The sequence below is a fragment of the Conger conger genome, chromosome 8 (assembly GCF_963514075.1).
Source record: "Conger conger chromosome 8, fConCon1.1, whole genome shotgun sequence".
NCBI classification, from domain to species: Eukaryota; Metazoa; Chordata; class Actinopteri; order Anguilliformes; family Congridae; genus Conger; species Conger conger.
In genome coordinates, this window is record NC_083767.1 from 15040504 (window position 1) to 15060224 (window position 19721).

At 38.7% G+C, this 19721-nt stretch overlaps 1 protein-coding gene across 2 annotated transcripts in view; it reads left to right on the forward strand.

Moving 5' to 3' along the window:
• The window catches only part of fstl5 (follistatin-like 5), a 126893-nt gene that overhangs the window by 28442 nt on the left and 78730 nt on the right, over nt 1-19721 (forward strand). For both annotated transcript variants that reach the window (XM_061252033.1, XM_061252032.1), the window contains one exon: nt 16200-16448. In XM_061252033.1, the coding sequence (XP_061108017.1) occupies nt 16200-16448 (249 nt within the window). The remainder of the gene's footprint in view (nt 1-16199; nt 16449-19721) is intronic.

The following is a 19721-nucleotide window of genomic DNA, read 5'->3' on the forward strand; positions in this document are numbered from 1 at the left end:
AAATTTAATTTTCACCATCGATATCGATCTGAAGTAAGGCAACGAGAACTGGAAATGGAAAAATACATAAAAAGAAGAGGGGAAGAAACCCTGCAAGCCAGACTTCTTATATTTGTTGTTCTGTAGTGTGGACCTTGTTGTTAGTGTTGTTCCGAGGTGGAGGCGGAAGAATTTTAAGTGGGTGATTGTCATTGACAGTGTATACCATCCTCAGTGCTCACCTGTTGGAATTCACAACGCTAGACTCACTGTAGAATGAGATACGCCCGAGTGACTTTCCCCAGACAGCAGTGTTGAATCTCTCACTATAAGGTTACTGCAAGGTGAATCAGGCAAATTGTTGACATATAAATAACCACACAACGCTGCGCCGGATTAAATATTCTCCTCCACGCTCGGATTGACAATAAAGGGAAGACGAAAAAAGGTTGGGAAGAGAAGTTTTCATGTACAACGGCGTAAAATGCATACACGGCTTTCACAACAAACGGTGATATTAAGTGACCTTGAAACTGGATGCTTGAGTAACTGAACGACATTGCGTGCATTCCAGCCACTTAAACAAACTGTAAACCTCCCTGAACCTCCGGTTTAATGGGTCTCAAAATGGAGTTCTCACAGCTGTCTCTGGGAAAAGGGCGCTCCCTTCTCGTTTCTTCGTTGGGAGCCCTCACCACTCAAGCCTTATATTATTTTACCTCAAGATTTGAGTGCTGAGCACACAGAGGCCATGCTGTGAACCTGAGAGGCAGAAATTGGTTAGAGCTTATTATTGTGACGATTTAAATTCTCTCACTGCTGTCAGTTCAGATAGAAAACCGTGTAAACTTTGTAAGAATCTTTGAATTCAAATTTTCATTTGAATTTCATTTCAAGCAGAAAATATGCAGCTATAAATATATGCCTATTGCATGACATTAAAATGACAATTGATCACATTAAGCCATTGTACATTACTAGCAACAATGAAGATGTCTGTCATTGGGATTTAATACTCAGTGGCTTGGCTACCCTCTTGCCATTTATTAGGATAAATGAGCTAACTCTCAAAGGTGCAAATAATTTGTTTACCCATGGGTATTCTGATGATACTGATGGGTATTCATTCATGTTCTGCTTGTCAGGCAAAAATGCACAATTGCCACCTTTTGAGGGAATAGAACATTTTTGTTACAAACCTTGAACATAGCATACACTCATATTTATCAGTGAATTATAGAGCTGCAAGCCCGCTGCTTTGCCTCAGCGTTTTCCTGACGCTTTGCACTTTACTGAGTGAAAGAAGATGTGATATTATTATATAATATAGTAATATGCATCTCGGTGACATGCTCTCTATTCATAGTCAGCTAAATTTCAAGGCTTGCATAAGATACAGTGGTGAGGAAAAATTTGGTTGAAAAGCCTTTTACAATTAATATCTACGTGAACAGAAGCAAACCTGACCTCTAAATGGTACAATGTTAACATGACACATTTTTTCATCTTCATCCTTTATTCTCCAAAAATACCTTCTTTGATGGTGGCATAATTGTTTTGGTTTTGTCAAAATATTGTTTCAAAAGGCTTCAGGCTTCTCAATGTTTTCTTTTGCATACTTCAGACACTTCATTTTGTGTTGAGGTCATTCTTTCTGGGAACTCTGCCATGTAGGTCTTTGTTGTTTAGAGTAAGTTGTATTGATGTCCTGTGAACAGCTAGACCTGTGTCTGCTATTCTTTTATGCATGTCTTTTGTAGTGATGTGTGGATTCTTCTGAGCATTTCTCGCAAGGTTTCCTGTGCCGTTTTATCTGAAATAGGTAGTTTGAGACGTTGAGTTTTTTTGTAGCCTTCTCCTTCTTAGTGGAAATGAACCGTGTTCATTCTGAAACCCTTGGAGAAGTGTTTAGAAGAACCCATGGTTGTTAACACCAGACAGAACAGCCACTGCAGTTGGATACTTTAGAAGGCATGGAGTTATTTCTGAATAACCCTGGAATTATACTCACCTGACTCATTGAAGCCCTAACAAGTAAATCACCTGGGTCTGGGCCTTAGCAATAATCTTTTAAAAAATAATCATCTTTTTAAAAATAATCCAAAAGGGTTCCCAAACTAATGAACAGGGTCCTCTTTTTGTCATTTATAAACAGTACAAAATGAAACTAAAAAATTGCTGTATGTGATTTGCTTTCGATCACATACAGATTCATTGTGACATTTAAACCAGGGGTGCCCAAATGTATGCACCCCATTGTAAAATGGAAAAAAAGGATGATTCTGTTACCATTTCAATGCTCATTGAAAGATAGAATTTCCTTGAACCCTCAACAGTGTGAATCTTTTAGCTGGAAGAACCGCTTCCGGGAAATGTAGTCCTGCCATAATGTAAAAACTGACTGAAGGTGACTAACTCAATGTAATGCCAATAAGAGAACTTGCTAAACAGTGGATTCATTTTCAATGGGTGACTCTTTCCTAAGGTGATACATTTGTGTCATTTTACATTGTAAAATTGAGCAGAAAATTGCTCAGAATTATATAACTCAAACTATGGATGGCTCAACAGAGGCAAATTTACCAAAGAAAAGTAATATGAATAAATATGAACTTTCATCTGAAATATATATAGTGTATAGCCTATACCAAATGCACAAGATGTATATTGTGGCATATATACATATAATTATATTCTAACTAAAGATGTATCATCCATTCTCCATCAATCTGTGTTACATATGAACTCCACTGTAAAACCACAAAGTTCAGTAATAATCCCCATCAATTTTCCAGTGTAACTGCAAACAAACCTGATCTCACTGTGATTGATGAGTACCATAAAGAGGTGTTCCTACTAGAAATAGGCTGTGCCTTCGATTCAAGTTTGGAAGAAGCATATCTAACAAAAAAATTCAAATACTGGCCATTAGTACAAGCCATAACTGAACTAGAGTATAAGTGTCAGCTCCTAGTTTTTACATTGGGAAATATTGGCCATGTCCACAGACTAGTGGTCAGAGGTCTAAGATTAATTGGCTGGCTAAATGGACAGCAAAACGACTAGTTTGAAGAAGATGTTTCTTGTGCCCATAATGTTTTGTGCTGGTACTAATAACTGAGATTCAAATGTTTATTCTGCATATTGTTTGCTAGATCCCTACTGGAAAGCATTCTGCTACTCAAGTGAAGGACATCAGAATGTAATAAAAGACATTTTTATAAATGTGGACCTAAATAAAGAATTAAATGTACAGGTAATGACATATCCCTCGTTAAGGTGTGCAATCTGCTGTAAGTAATTACCAGCTGAGCCGCTCAAGTGGTCCTTAAAATCATTCCTCAGAATTAAAAACCTTTGGGGTTAAAAAAGCTTTGGTTTGAACTGAATCAGGCCATTAGCCTCAAACTCCCAGAATGTGAAATGTGGTGACATGTCAGAAGCTATGGAAGCAATCTCTAGTGTGCCCTTTACCTCTGACAGATGCATCTGTGTTCTCCCTGTATGAGCTGCGTCTGTGGCTTATTAATGACGGAGACAAGAATCAATGACAGGCTAAAGATAGCCGAGCTACTAATTCATTTGGCAGAAAGTAATATGAAGGTAATGCAACCGATATCCTGTATTCACTAGAAGGTCAAACCAATAATGGGGGAAGGTTGGGCCTATCTGTCTGTAAGGATACACTTTTATTCCCTGTTTATCTGACTATAAGTACGTACATGTTTGGAAATTAGATTTTTGTAGCAAATTAAATCGAGCAAAGAAAACAAAGAAGAAGTATATAGTGCAGTATGTGTATTGTGGCAAGTGAAATGGAGGGCCTTGTGTTCAAATTAAACTTTTACTTACATCGGCATTTCAGGTCATTAGGTCAGGTGCACCATGTAAAAACAATCCTGATCACAAAATTCCTCATTATTGTTCATTAAATCCAAATGGTGGAATGAAAACCCTGAAAAGGCAGACTATTTAGAATGTTGGTTTTCATGATCATGCCGCATCAATGGCTTCTGATGAATTCATCTACCGTGGTTGAAAAAAAAGGTTGAGCAATGCTGATTACTCAAAGCTCACTGTAAAAATAATTTTGCTTCAATTTAAAAAGGTTAGAGTCCATGCTGCATTAAGCTTTTATGTCATTGCATATATGCCATTAAGGTAATGTTAAGTGAACTTTAAAAGACAAGTTGTTTACACTAATTAGTGTCTTCTTAAGTTCACTTAACTTTGCATTTTAAATTTTTTAAATTGAAGCAAGATTTTTTTTTACAGTGCACTATTTATAATGGAAGAGTCTTAATGGAAGGATATGCACATATTTTTACCAGGATTCATATGAACATATAAATATTTAATGAATTGATATCTACTGTATACATTATACTGGAGTCTAACAAAAGACTCTAACAAAAATATATACAGTGTATTCCCAGAATTTGACATTCTGAACAACCTATCATCCATTTCAATTCCCTACAAATAGACATCTTTATGAAATTTTATTCTGGAAGGCAACAATCTTAAAAGTATTTCATACTTTAGAGGAATATCATGTTTATTTCATTCCTTTGTGGAGTAAACATCATACAGAATGCTTATCTTGCCAACACATTTTAGATTTAATTAGTTCTAATTCTCTTCCCATTATTTAATTATTTACTAAAAGCAATTTGATTACACAATGCTTTAAGTAATATAATTCCTGCATTCGTAATTAAAAAAACGCGCTGCATGCAGTTCAGTGTACATTGCGAAAGCACCACATGCCATTCCGTAGCCTTCTCACGTCTGTGGTGTAAATTACACAATTATACATCCTGCGATGCATCCTGCTTCAGCCGCGTGATGAAACGCACACAGCTGCAGATTGTTTTCCAATTCATTTAGTACACTGCAGGCTCTCAGTTCACATTTTCAAATGCTGTCAGTCTAAGGCTCTTGGCCTTTGCGTTAGCAACTGCTACAGTGGGACCATGTGCCATGCCTCTCATTTGTCTCCTATTATCTCATATAAAAACATAGCGATACACATTATAGATTACCTCAGATATGGAAATCGGGTGATATCAGAATTGTGGACTGCCCATCAAGTGAATGTGGGTTGAAAGCAGAAATAACATATGCAATTATGCCTCACCTATGTGAAGCTCTGATACAAGAAACAAAAACAAAAAAAAGACACTTTCCATAGATTATTATTGATTATTAAATGGTTTTGGGTGTGTGGAGTGGTCAGTAGGGCAGCTGGCTCTCAGGCCATGTGCAGTTCCCCCTGCCTTGGCAGGGGTTTAAGGGCAGTGTGGCACTTTCTTAGCTGGGGCCCCTTCAGTGTTTCTTACCCTCTCTGCTCTCTGCCTGTCTGTATGAAAAAACACAGTGGAGTGTCCTGCTCTCCTTGAGAAATCGAAATGCTTTATGCATTTGAATGCTATCAAACAAAACAAAGCTGATTAATATTTGTCTCCATTGGCAACTCCATGTGTTCCATGTCTAGTAGCACCACGAACGTGGCACAGAGCACCGGCATTTTAGTTACGAGGTCGTCTGAGCGGAGGAAAATGAAAACAATTATTTGACACAAACTTTCACAATACTTCATGTTTTATTGACACACTGCCTATTGCGGTACCAAACCATGTTGACACAAATCTGACAGTATCTCGAGGCAATGCAACAGATAGTAGGCTACATTTTTTTGTGAAATAAATAAAAACACATCGCATAGCCCATTGCACTTGACAATGACAGAAGTAATGAGTGCTGAAAACTCACTTTTCACTTTTCACCCATGAATCACCACAGCGTAATACTATTTACAAAAGAGGCAAAACTGTAACACACACACACACACAAATGTGGTAGACTCCCACAGTCTCTATAGTATATGTGTCTGGGTTGAGTTATATGGATTTAAATAGCATTGAATTTAAAAGATCCTCTGGCTTAGAGTAGATTAAGTGAGAAAATGGCACCATTCATAGCTCTTCGTGTGTACGGCTTACATATATTCAATGCCCCCACTTTGTAATTCACTCCCACCATTTTATCTTCTGGTCTGTGCATGGTGTGCATTCACATGGAGAGGAGTGTGCTGTCTGCATGCATCTTCACTCTGACAGTGACTGCCCTTGCCAGATGTTAGATATGTGTTGCATTTTGTGGAAACTCTAAAAGGTTAAAAGCCTCATCTACCTGACAAAGGGACAAACAACTTAATAGGTACCCACAGGTAACCAAAATTTCACTTAGAGGAACAATGAATATTTCCTTACGACCCTAAGAATATGTATATTGGAAAAGTCAGGATTTGCATCTGCTGAATATTCATGCGGAAACAATGTTGGAGAAACTGCTGACTGCTGGTACACAAACCGTGTGTTTTGTGCTGAATGTACTATACAGCAAGGGCAGCTGAGCAAAATACAAGCAGAATAAAACTAATACGGCCGTAAGAAACACTAAGGCGAGTATATACAACTACTATAGGCCTGCTACTAATAGTACAGCCAAGTATTACACATTTTATGCACTCTACTGGGATTATTGTTATGTAAATGGAAGTAGTTATGTTTAGTACTTTGCTGCATATACTTTGCATGCAGTGAAAGTGTGTGACCCATAGATATACTTTATTGAACCCTGTGGGGTAATTTATTCTCTGCATATCACCCATCCAAGTTACTTAGGAGCAGTGGGCAGCCACAGTGCAGTGCCTGGGGACCAACTCCAGTCGTGAGGCCAGTGCCTTGGTCATGGGCAATGATAGGAACACACCTAACTGAACCTGACCTGCATGTGGGCATATTCCTACAATCAGAGTGTTTATTCTTTTATTTATGTATCTTTTCATCGACAATATCTTGTCTTTATAATTCTTTGTAACTGGCTGAATGTAAAGCACTTTGAGCTAAATTTATGTATGAAAGGTGCTATATAAGTAAAGCTTATTAATATTATTATTTATCTGGTGATGTTCTGCCAGGTCTGTTCTGAAGCCATCTTCAGCCCCTGCTTGTTTTGGTGGCTAGTTGAATTCAGTTTTCTCTTCAGTGTATGAAATGCATGTTCAGTTGGATTCAGATCGGGTTAATTGGCCAGTCAAGAATTTTCTGGTATTTTCTTGAATTTCTTTGGTGCTTTTGCAGTATGTTTGTGGTCATTGTCATTGTGTTTGTGAAGTGCCGTCCAATGAGTTTGGAGGCTAGAGGCTATTGCTTGCACTTGAGCAAATTCAATGCTTCTGTACACTTCAGAATTCATTCTAATAGCAAGCATAAGACAAGCATACAGTACATGGCCAACGTTTCACAGATGGGGGGGTGCTTTGCATCTTGGGTAGTTCCCTTTGGCCTTCACACTGCTCATTTATGCTCTTTGCTTTTGGGTCCATCCAGTACTTTTTAGGTTATAATAAAATTGTATTTATTGTAGGTCTATCATACTGTGTCCGTGCATCCCAAATATCCTTTCTATAATCAAAATTTTTGGTATGGGATAGCATTTTTATCGATGTGAAAAGGAATATGTTATTGATGAAACTGATCTGATTGTAGGTTGGGTATGGCCTTCTTGAATTCTGCATTCCTCTGACACACCTGTCCCTTTGTATATTCTTTTAAAAAATCAAAAGAGAACAAAATAATATTTTTCACAAACCCACTCTCTAATTAAGCCCGTCAAGGTTTTTATCAGTAGAAAGTATTTGCTATGAGACCTTACTCTGCTTTCCTTCTTAAAATTTTCTGGGCTCTCTTTTCTTTGGCCAATAAAATACAAATTCAGATACATTCGACATGTATGCTGCAGAAGGAATATTTTTGTCTTTTCACTGTACCCAGAAACTCCTTTCTCGAGTTCTCCATCGTCAAAACAGTAAATGGCTGTCATATCCACTGTAAAAATGACAAAAGCTTTGCTAGGGGGGAATGAATATTACAGGAAATGTTCAATGTCTCATCGTACTTTGTCCCCATTTTTAGAAATTCTTCCATTTTAAGGATACCTGGAAATGTATTCGATGGGTTGAGATTTTGATGGAAGAAAGCCAGCATTTTAATTGGTAGCATCTTGCCCAGAATAAGACATGTTCATTTTAATGTGCACTCAAATTGCGACAGGAAAAAAAAGCCATTTTCAAGGTATTTTTTTAGTGACATTAATATGATTATTTATTTGCCTGGAAGTGAAGGATATTATTTTACCCTCCACTTGTATCCATTTGTGTTATGCGTTTATCGAAGCCATTCCAGTTTTGTCTAATCTGTCATTTTCCAATCACCTCTACATTACTTTTAGCCAGTAGCTTACTATTTCTGGCCACAATAATGTTTTTTTTCTTCTTCATAAAACTAGTGCAGATAAAATCTGCTATTAGTTGAAAACCTCATTTACAAACAGGGGTTGCAGCAAGGGTTGTCTTGGGGTACCTTACTACTTGCTTTTTCTACATGCATAATTTTTGTGAGATAAGGAAAATTGGCCCAAATAGGCCTACTAACTCTACCCATGAACTCTACCCACCTACATCCTTAGAATATCTTTTCTATACGGATTTGATCATTTGTATGCAGCAAAACAACTCTCCATAGTCGAGTATGTTACTTGCTTTCATCACGCTCTCAATCTCTTTCTCCTTCCTGTTTTCAAATCGCATTTATTTTAAGATTACACTCATTTGATATCTTTGCAATATAACACTGCCATTATTATTACTGCATTTTTCTTTCCTTTGTGTTAAGGATTCCACTGTGTTAATTAATGAGTTCATAAATGGAGCATAACATGAAATTAAATGTATTGCTTTCATATTATAACTCCCTCAATTCTTTCCATAGTCTGAATTTATCTTTGTGTTAATATATTGTATTTTTCATGCTCATAATCTCTTTATATTGCTGTTCTTTTTTAATAATTCTGTCTTTGGTTATTTTGTGTGTTCTTTCCCTCTCTGTTGCATCATTATGGAGATTAATTATTTGCTTTGCTGCAAACAATGCATGTGTATACTTCATCTGGATTCTTTATAAGATGGATACATTATTTATTGCAGTCAAAATGGGCGGTGCTGCCCTGCATGTAACAACAAAGACATCAGTTATTGGTCAGGAAAAAAATCTGGACTGCATCTATTCCTCTATCAGTATAATCTATTAAATTATCTGTTCCTTCCATTTAGGTTCATCCAGCTGTCCTGGTGTATTACTGTGTAGTGAGCGCAGGAGCAGTAGTGCTCACTATGTTTTTTACGTCGCGCCATTTCTGTGTTATGGATACCCTGAAAAAATGATCATAAAACATGAAGTCATTTTTTATGCGAAAACAACTCAGTTTAAATCCAACGGATCCTGACACAAGACCACTCATTCTGTGGGTAAATCAGAACTATATGTGCTTTTTTCTAATTTCATGACTGTGCATTTTATTACATTTGAATTAGAGCTCACAATTCCGTAACACTTTACAATAAGGTTACATGAATTGGCATTAACTAATGTAGTTGAGTAATTAACTACTGCAAAGTCAATCTGTACAGCTCTCTTTATGTATTTGTACATCATTAATCCATTTTAACAACGACATTAGTTAATGGCTATTTATGTTAGAATGTAAAAAAACAGTCAATGTATTTGTTAATGGTTAATTAATTATAAGTATATCCTATGGTTTGCTAATGTATAAATACTAATTTAACTAATACATTAGTTAGTAGTTAACAAATACATTAACTAATGAAAAGTTGTAAACTAAGTAAACATTTTGCACACAGGTCATTGACATGACATAGCCCACAGACAGGCTAATAGCAGCCAGTCTCACTGTCTGTCTGAAGTGGAAAGCAAGCACTCAATTTCTGAAAATGTAACAGATACATTAAAGCAAGGGCAGCCAAAAAGAGACCAGCTTGGTCGGCATATATAACAGAAAATGCCAGCTATTTTGGATAGTTTATTAGGTTAGTCATAAACACCAACCAAGTGAGTTCACTAGCTATACAGAAAAATGGCAGTGACAGTGTTAAGGCCAGCTAGTTAACTAGCTAACACCAGCTAGCTTGTAGTTAGGCTTTTAAAAGTAGTTATACCTTGCTAGCTGATATGGAATATTTATCATTACACAAGAGAACATGCAAGCAAGATGGAACTTAATATAAAAAGTTGTGTGGGGATAGCCATTTTAAAGCACTGCTGGATTTATCATCCAAACTTAAGGATAACAGGCAGTGTGGTCATATGGAATCTGAACCTCTATAATACATTGACCCCAAACAAATACATAACTCTTCTAGTTCTACAGAGAGAACAGAGAGAATTTGTGCTGCTTTGATAAAGTCAATTCCATAGAGTACTTACAGTACATAAAATAGAAAATAAGAAAAATAGAGAGCCAGGTTTGCCAGGAGACTTTCCCCAACAGATCTGTATAATCAAAAAATGCCTTCTGAATTCCAACCACCATGATCTTTCTTAAATGTCTGAAGAATTAATGATATCATCGCCTGATGCGTTTATCGTTCCTGTTGGTGTGGACCAATTTTATTCCTTGCTCAGAGACCTGCTGATTCTCTGAGAAACAGAGCTGCATAACTGTTTTCCATTTGTCTGGTCTTCCTAATTGATGCCTAGCCTAATTCCTGCCTGCTCTGGCCAACGGTTGACTAAGCATATTATAGCACTCTACTGTAAAACAAAGAGCACCTCATATTTAAAGACTCTGTGCTTTTAGTTGTCACCCATAACAAATACAAACCTCAGGCTAATGCTGTACTTGACACACTGCCTGGTGAAAGTGTGCAGCTGTGGTTTTCTGCTTAAACTCGAGCTTTGGGTTCACAGTCCAGAAAGCCAACCAACACCATAGCCTGCTACCATCATGCAAAACTGAGCATTCTCATCATGTCTGTAAGGCACTATACCCTATGAAATTAATGCTGCTAAAGTGTACACCTTGTTTAAATGAACCCTATGTTGTCATATGTTTCATGTATTGCCATAATGACATTTTATAATGTGCCTATCCCCCCTCCACCCCACATCTACAGTACTTATTTAAAGTGCAGTTAAAGTGAAATTGTCACTGGAAACTAAAGCTTAAAATGCAGACCCGATGCTTACAGCTGCAAAGGAGCTATCACTAAAAGTACACAATGGCTGGTTGCCACAAACAAGACAGCTTAATGTTATGTGAATTAGCTGTGGGAGCTCTGTGAAGAGTTTACAATTAGCGGAGCATGGCTAGCCTGACAAATAGGGCTGTTTAGAGAGACAGTATGTGGGTTGCATTTAAATTTTTTTGGGAACTCAACAAGCCTGCATTGCCTCTTCTCTGCCCAGACTGTGGACCACAAGAAACAAAACATTCTCATGCAAGCTGTGATACACAAACATTATTATTATTTTTTGGACATTTAGCCTTAAGAAGTTTGAGGGAAAAAAAAATCTACATTTTAAATAGATCACTGCAAGGAAACAACAGAACAGACCAGGAGTACACTGAGCACTCTGGCTTGTCAGATGTTGTTATGAGTATCATTGATTTGAGGGCTTAATGATGAATTCTTCTGGCTCACTTTTTCCCCCTGAAGAGAACATGGTACTTCATATCCATTGTCCTTGATCATTTAAGGCTGTCTCGTTTTTCAGCTTTTTACATCTCGAGCACTTTGATTCTGTAAGTGCTATGGCAGAACGGATATTGGACTCCATCGCAAATACAATTTTTGTTGCCAATTTTACACACACCAAAGATGGATGATACTTTCATTTGATATGATTTACATATATTTTTAGCTTGTTTATAAAAAATATTTTTTCTTTTCATCCTTTGGTTAGGTTCTCCTAGACCATGCCATGTTTCCCAGTTGATGGTTTGAGAGGTGTTTAGTGTATAACCATTTTAAACTTGAGTGCTCGTGTTAAAATGGAAATGACCTTTATGAATGAATTCCTTATTTCATCTTCAAATCTTCCATTTATTCCTGCAAAATGGTCTCTCAGTTTGGGAAAAGTCCACGTCGTTCACCCGGCAGCTATCTTACACATTCTGCATGGAGAGATCTGTTTACACAGCCACTGCAGGCAGACCTCCGGTGCCCAATCAACCAGACTGAGGCCCCTGCCGACCGAATCCCTCTCTCCCTCGGTGAGGCTACGGCCAATTAAAAGCCACCCTGTAGGTATTCTAACCGCACCGAGACCGGCATGGTCAGGATTCCACTCTTGAACCGGTTGCAAACCGCAACTGGCTATAATTGCGTGATCTGGCATGATGTATTGCCACATCTTTGTCAGACAGAGTCTTTTGTCCTTAAAGAGCCACATGGACATGCTTTGTGCACATTCTTTATACCATTTCTTAGAGGAGATAATGCTTTCTGAGGTGGGTAGAGGAGTAAGGAGTAATGAAAATGTTCAAATACTGTATATGTTTCATTTCACACCTCATTGGTGCCCTGAGACTAAGCACACACAATTGTAACTATTAACAGTGAGAGGGAAAAGTTATGCACATCTAGTTTATGATACAGCAGAATTAATATGCTTTTTGCCATGTTTTCTAAACGAGCTCTGGTTTTGGGACCATTGATTAATGCCCTGCTTACCAAGAAAATAAAAACAGCTTCTTCTTGGCATGCTCTGATAAGGATTAATCACTCTTGACTTCCTATAACTTCCCAGTAATCACACTTTAATTTGAAAAACTCTTATCAAACATAGCAGTGACTAATAACAGTAAAAAAAGATTTAATGGTAGCGAGCATGTAGTAGCTTCTTAATAGCCGTCAATACATCACATTTGTTAATTTTCCACAAGATGTGGGCTAAAAATATATGTGTACTGCTAGTATACACTGATTAATTCCTGGGAGAGCAGAGCTCAGCTTTGCTTAGCTTTAAAGCGGTAAGTTAACATTGTGAAAATTAGCAAGTAATGCGTCCATATTCTATAACTTTACAGGAGCACATATTGAAAAGTTGACCAAGAGCCTGCTCTCTTTGCCCTGGTTCCAGTCCTGTTTTTGTAGGCGTTTATTTATTGTGATGTTTTTCCTTTGTTTCACATGCTCTTGTGGTTGAATCTTCTGGGGCATCTGAATTAGCTGTGGTGAACAAGCTGAGAGATGTTTCCTGTTGTTTACCACACTCTTCCCTCCCCAAAGACCGCTGGCTCTCCAGGCAGAAACCTCGGGCAGGTCCAGCCCCACTCGCGAAAACAACAACTCACAGAAGGGATGTGGAATTAAAGGAACACAACAAACAGCGTCTGTGTATTAGACCATAATTACACTATGTAGAACAGTGGGAAGAACCAAGATTGTACATTCTCAGTATATCTAAAGGCAAATAACACCACAAACAAGTTTTTTTTTTACAAAATTAAAGTTGGGGTAAATGTAAATCCGGTTTGCACAAGGGAGAGTGGTTTTTCACCTTTTCTGCTTTGATTGTTTCGTTGCACGGTGGGATTTATTTCCATAAGCTGGCAAGTATGTTTTGGGGGCTTATGCAGTGAGGTGCGAAAAACTAATTTTCAGCCTCCCAAATAATATCTGAGCAGCCTGCCTTTCTCTCTCCGGTGCGGTATCACTCAGATACTTTTCCTTTCTGTTCACACAGCTCATTAATCTTGTTGATGCTAGTTGGAAATGGCAAGAACAGCGGACGTCATGCGCGAAACAATCGAGCCGGTACACGCGGTTTATGTAGGATAGCATTATGGTCTCAAAGGTGAACGTTTTATATAGGGGGTCTCATGGGGTCAGGGGAGGTTAGTGAGTGAGTCAAGTGCACTGGGAGGTTTCGATCGAAAGAAAGAGTGAGAGAGAGAGAGAGAGAGAGAGAGAGACTGATTTGGCATGGTGATGTTATCATGACATGGTGTCTGTCATCCAGTTTTCTCATTACAAAGGGACACTTCCATCTCAACAGAAACAAGTCACTTTTTGGTTCCCAATTATTTCATCTTTGTCACTACAGACATTGGCTTGCACCTTGTGTACCACAGTGCAGATGGTTTGGCCTTTAGACAGAAGACCCTCTAGGACAAACCAGCATTTTTAACAGATAATATTCAGTCCCTCTTTTATGGTCAACAGTTATTGTGTGTGTGCATGTGTGTGTGTGTGTGTGTGTGTGTGTGCGCACATATGTGTGTGTGTGTGGCTGAAGAGATACAGTAATTAGGGGAAAAGCTTGTCAGCACTTGAACTGTGATGTGGTAATAATACACATTTAATCTGAAACCTCTGCCTGTTCGATTCTAAATTAAATGTTACAATCTGCACGGCAGGGCTAGCTTTCCATTTGGATTTTTTTCTCTGTCTCTTCAACATGTCTCTATATAATATGGTGCTCCTTAATTAAACTATACGATTGATAAGATTAAATTTAACAATGTGGAACTTCATGGTTTGAGAAACAGCTTGTTAAATGTGCTGGATGTTTAATCTCATGATGGACAGTGTGAGTGGGCTCTCCATAGTACTCTTTCCTCTTTTCCCACCATTATCGGACTCACCTTGACCATGACAGCTTAAAAAGCTTTTAAAAAGTTATGGACCTCATTAAAAATAGTTTGAGCATGGCAACATAAAGGGCTAAAAATGAAACCAAGTACCAGAACTGCTAAATAAATGTTCTGGGATATGACTACATGCAATGAAAACAGATATGCATTTTATTATTACAGCTATACTATAATATATAATAATCTGTATTATTTTAATAGTGATCAGATGCTGGCATTTGAATTCAATGCGATGTCACGTTCAGCAGAAATAATTTGACTTAACGCTGTTATTACAGTGACAGGCTGAGATTGCTGAAAGTAGGAGTCTGTAAATACTTTAAATACAAGGCTACAGGAGTGCCAATTCAGACATGGTTATGCTAATGTAGCTGAACTATCTATCACATCAGACAACGTGCAAGCAAAAGGCAAAATCGTACGCGCCATATTTAATATGCGTCTGCAATCCATCTTTACCCCAGCGTCTGCCACTGGGTCCTGAACCCCAGCTTAGGAAGGATCTAGTCATCTTCTGACGAGAGCTCAGATAACAGTGACTGCTGCAGAAGCTTCATTTCGGCATTTTCCTCCTCACAGGGATAAAAGAGAAACACGAGAGCACAAATTGAGTTTGCATTCAGCCAACGAGGAGACTTTGCAGTGTGGCGATCCGAGTTTTCCTGTAGGAGACTAAGATAATTGCTGTGATACCCGAAGCGAAAGTCTGGCTTGTCTTGCTGTAAAATAGTGTGGGTGTTTTTTCGTTTCACATGCTCACGCGTTGTGTCTGTCAACTCTTACGCGACAGTGGTACAGCGGCAAATGCTAAACATTATTTTTGGCCGCCGAAGGAACGCTAAGATTGTTATGCCTCATTCTTTGCATCTTGTCCTTAATTTTACGTAATTTTGGCGAGTGTGACTATTGGACAAGCTTTTTATTTTTCAGCACCTTCTGTTTCTACACAGAGGTGTTGTGAGTGTAATGAAAAACACTTTTTGAATTACTTATTATTCATTATCAAAACAAATACTATGATAGTAAGGCCTTCTGTTGAGATTTTAAATAGTGTTTTATATATATAGAAATTGTTGCTTATGTACACAGAATTGCAATGTAACCAATAAGTGGTATGCCAAGCTGCCTGCCAATCATAAGTTCCATAACTCACAGTAGCAGTAGGCTACAATAAGTTCAACAAATCTCAGTACCAGAATGAAAATGCCATGCCAGGCCTTCAGCACTTGTTTTTATAAATGACATGCTCTACATCAAAACCAGACGTCTCACCTCTCCCAGAAGGTTTGGGAGTCTGCCAGAATTTGTCACCTGCTCTCAGATAGCAAGCGGATAATCTCTCGCAATCTGCCGCAGAGGTAGAAGTACAGTTTAGAAATTGTCATTATCCCGTTGTGAATTACCCCCCTGGTCGGTCTCTGTCTGATCAAAACAGAATTGTATTAGTTTGCAAATTTTAAATAAGTATGTTTTCATCTTTTCTTTGTGGCTTAATGACACTTCTGCGAGCTGTCAGCTTTCTCAAAATTGTCTACATGAAGATATGGTCTGTTCTGATTCATGTGGCTAATTACAGAAAGTCGGAAGTCTGGCATTCGACTTCAGATTTTTGGTTTGGCTTGTCTTTTGGGTTGTTTGTCTCAGGCTGTGTTTTGTCCACTTCAATAACCGCACTCTTCTACGTTCGCCAACAGGGCTGTACGGTCGCGAGGGGCATTCTGGATCCTGCGAGAACAAGTACTGTGGCCTGGGGCGACACTGTGTCATCAACTGGGAGACCGGACAGGGGGACTGCGTGTGTCTGGACAGCTGCAAGCCTCATTACAAACCTGTGTGCGGGTCGGACGGAGAGCTGTATACAAACCACTGCGAGCTGCACCGTTCGGCCTGTCTGAAGGGCAGGAGGATCACCGTGGTTCACAGCGAGGGCTGCTTCTACAAAGGTAAGGGAGCTCCATGCAGACATCTGCCCTTTAGCTCGGAGCGAGCGTTGTAAAGTGTTTGTTCTGTGTGCAAAGGCTGCCAGACCACCGCGCTTTGAACCGTTCAACCAGCTGATTAAATTTACCTCAGCGTGTGTTAGCTGAGTTGTAAATGAGTCTGCACATTTGCCTCGAGAATAGCTGAGTTACTGTAAATGGGAATTGAGAATACTGATTTTTTTTTAGTGTTGTGTGACTGGCCAGATGAAGAATTGTGCATATACACATTAAAGCTGGAAGATTTCACAAACGAAATAACAAATCAAAATCACAGGACCTATAAAGCTCAAATAACTGGTCAAAATGCACAGTAAGGCTAATGGAATCAGGAAATGAAATCAGTATTTTATTGTAGTCTCCATTTTCAAAATAACTCAGCCAAACAACTAAAAGCTTACTTGTTATGCTTGGCCTTGATTACTTATTAGCATATACTCTTGCTTATTAGCATACTGTATACTCGTCAATAGATAGTTATTCTGCATAATATCCTTGTACCTCCACTGAACAAGAGCATCAGTTCTCCAGTTAGTCTAAAGCATTTTATGTCAATGGTTTGTTCCCTTATTCAGCACAAGTTTTTCATTGGTTTTGTGAGATTTTGAATTGGGCTTGTACTAGGGATATAGGAGAGTCAAGTAATGCTATGACATTTGACCATTTTAGAATAAATCAATATGAAGTCGGCGTTGGGCAAAGACAAAGAGCCCTCAGAATCCTGAAGGGAGATGATCCTTTTGTATTTATTCTGCACAGCCTTTTACCACAAACGATTTTGCAATCAATGTTGTAGTGCATGCTTTGAAGAAGAGCTACCCAGACACTGATCCCAGCCAATTAAGTATATATGCCTTTATTTGTAGGTTTGTTTGTTTTTTTCCAGCACCAAAACAGGAATTAAATACATAAATAAACAACTATTTTAAATAATATTGTTTTAAAAGAAACAATAATGTCATCAAACCGTGTCAAAGTAAGGGACGATCAACTGTAATTGAATCCGGGCCTGAATTTAATTGACGCATTAGCTAACACACAAGCTTTTTTTCAGCCTCAAGGATTAGAAGAGTACAAATGGTGCTCTTTGTCAGTGGGGAAATGTGCACGATAAAAAAGAGCTGTTAAAAAGCATGCTAAAAGTCACTGCCACATAATTCTACTTAAAGTGGATCCTCTGAAGTCCAAGGCACCTGAAGAACAGATGCAGATGTGATACGGCTATTGTGGCGAACAGGCCATTTTGCCAATTTGCTGGGCCTACAGCACAGTAATATATTCTCACAACCATGGCTGAGATCAGAGGGCTTGAAGGGGGACCATATCACTGCACCCAGCACCAATTTTACAATAGCGATCCCTGCTCAAAAACAGCTCAAGCTAGGTTTTGAAACTGCTGGTAGCTGATTGACCGGTTCAGACCAGCACCCAGCTCGATATAGTTTAGCTGGTTGACCTGCGCAAGGTTTATGCTGTGTATGTTTCAGAATAAGCCCGCCCACGCCATTGGCTGTGGCAATTATAACCAATTTCAACCAATGAGCTTGAATTATTGTACAGCTGTACAATGTCAGGGGACAGAGTGTCGGTCTGTTAACTGTATATTTTGAAGCCCGAATTTAAGGACTATAAACACAGGCAGACGGTGAGTCTGTCAGTGAGTCTTTTTCAATGATAGGACGGGATTTACAATGGTCTTGGGACAATGTTTTAACACAAAAATCTTACCTATTGCACTTTTAAATATCTCAATATAGACAAGAGTGGTAGCTTATGTATTCTTTTTAATGAGGTGGCAGTGCCCAGCTGCAAAAAAAAAAAGAGAGACCAAATTGAGCATTCGTAATTATGATCAGCATCATATTCACAGAAATCTGTCACCCTCATTTTATCATATGCTTCATTAAGTCTGTTGCTTCAGTTCCTCCTGGTTCCCACCATAGTTATTATCCCTGTGGAACAGCTGGGAAAAGGTGATAACACTCAGTTTCCCGCTCAACCTACAGTAACCACGATGTGCATGTTTAACCATACATATATGTGGAGCGAAATTAAACAAGTGCTCTTCCGCATCCTGTGGCCACTGAGAAGGATCAACAATAGTGCATAACCCCCCCACCCTCCTCTCCAAAACATAATAACAATACAAAATACTGCTTGAATTAGTTGCTCAAAATTACATTCGGTCACTTAATTGGGGGGTTTAGACTTTATTGTGATATAGCAGCCACCAAGCCATTGTTTTGAAATGACACAAGAAATGATGAGCACTTTCAATGGACTCTCCGTAATGAGGACGCATGGAAAAGAGCAGAGTTAATCCATTCTGTGAGCTAATGCCCTTTTCCGGGATGAAAAGAATGAAAAATGGCAGAAGCTGGCTGATTGAAGGTTCTCATTAGGCCTGGGAAAATGTCCGTCCCATCTTTCTCCTGTCCTCCGGTATCTCAATGAAGATTAGATCTGATTTAAAATTAAGTAGAATGCAATAGCTTTCTCTATCCAGGGTGGAAATGACATGCATTAGTCAGCGTTCTTTGCACAAATCAATAGACATAACAGCAGACAATTAACTATCAAATCCTGGAATACTAAACAGGCACGTTCTTTGGCAGGAATATCCTTTTATCCGTCAGACATTTCTCTTCATTTTTTTCGGGGTTTTTTTGACCGATGCAGTCGATCGTTCCAGGGGTTTTAGCTGGAATATTAGGAATGCGGGGACATGCCCATTGATGCTGCGCTGGAGAGAACAGTCTTATTTTATAAATTACATGTCACATCACATCATTAGTAACTGTGAAACAAAGCAAAGCATTGATTGTGAGAGAGAAAGAAGAGAGTGAGAGTGTGAGAGAGAGAGAGAGAGAGAGAGAGAGAGAGAGGGAGTTTTTTTCATGCATGTTCTGTAGGCTTTTGAACTAGACACGATGAATAGAAATGGATCTCCAGAAAGCAGAATACTATGGCTGGAGTTTTATTAGCATGTCACCTACTCAAACATAATCATTATTTTCTCCACATACTTGCTGAATGCAGCATCACAAAAACAAATTTGACTAAAAACAAAACTCATAATTCTTCTTCTCCTTCTCCTTCGTCCCTGAGAAGTCTGTTTTCAGGAACCCTCTGGCCCTGCCTGTGTCGCTTTGTGTTTCTCTCTGGGTTATTCTGAGCTGCACCACTCAATATCACTCTCCGTGCCACTCAATACCACTCTGTACTGTGGCTGTCCTG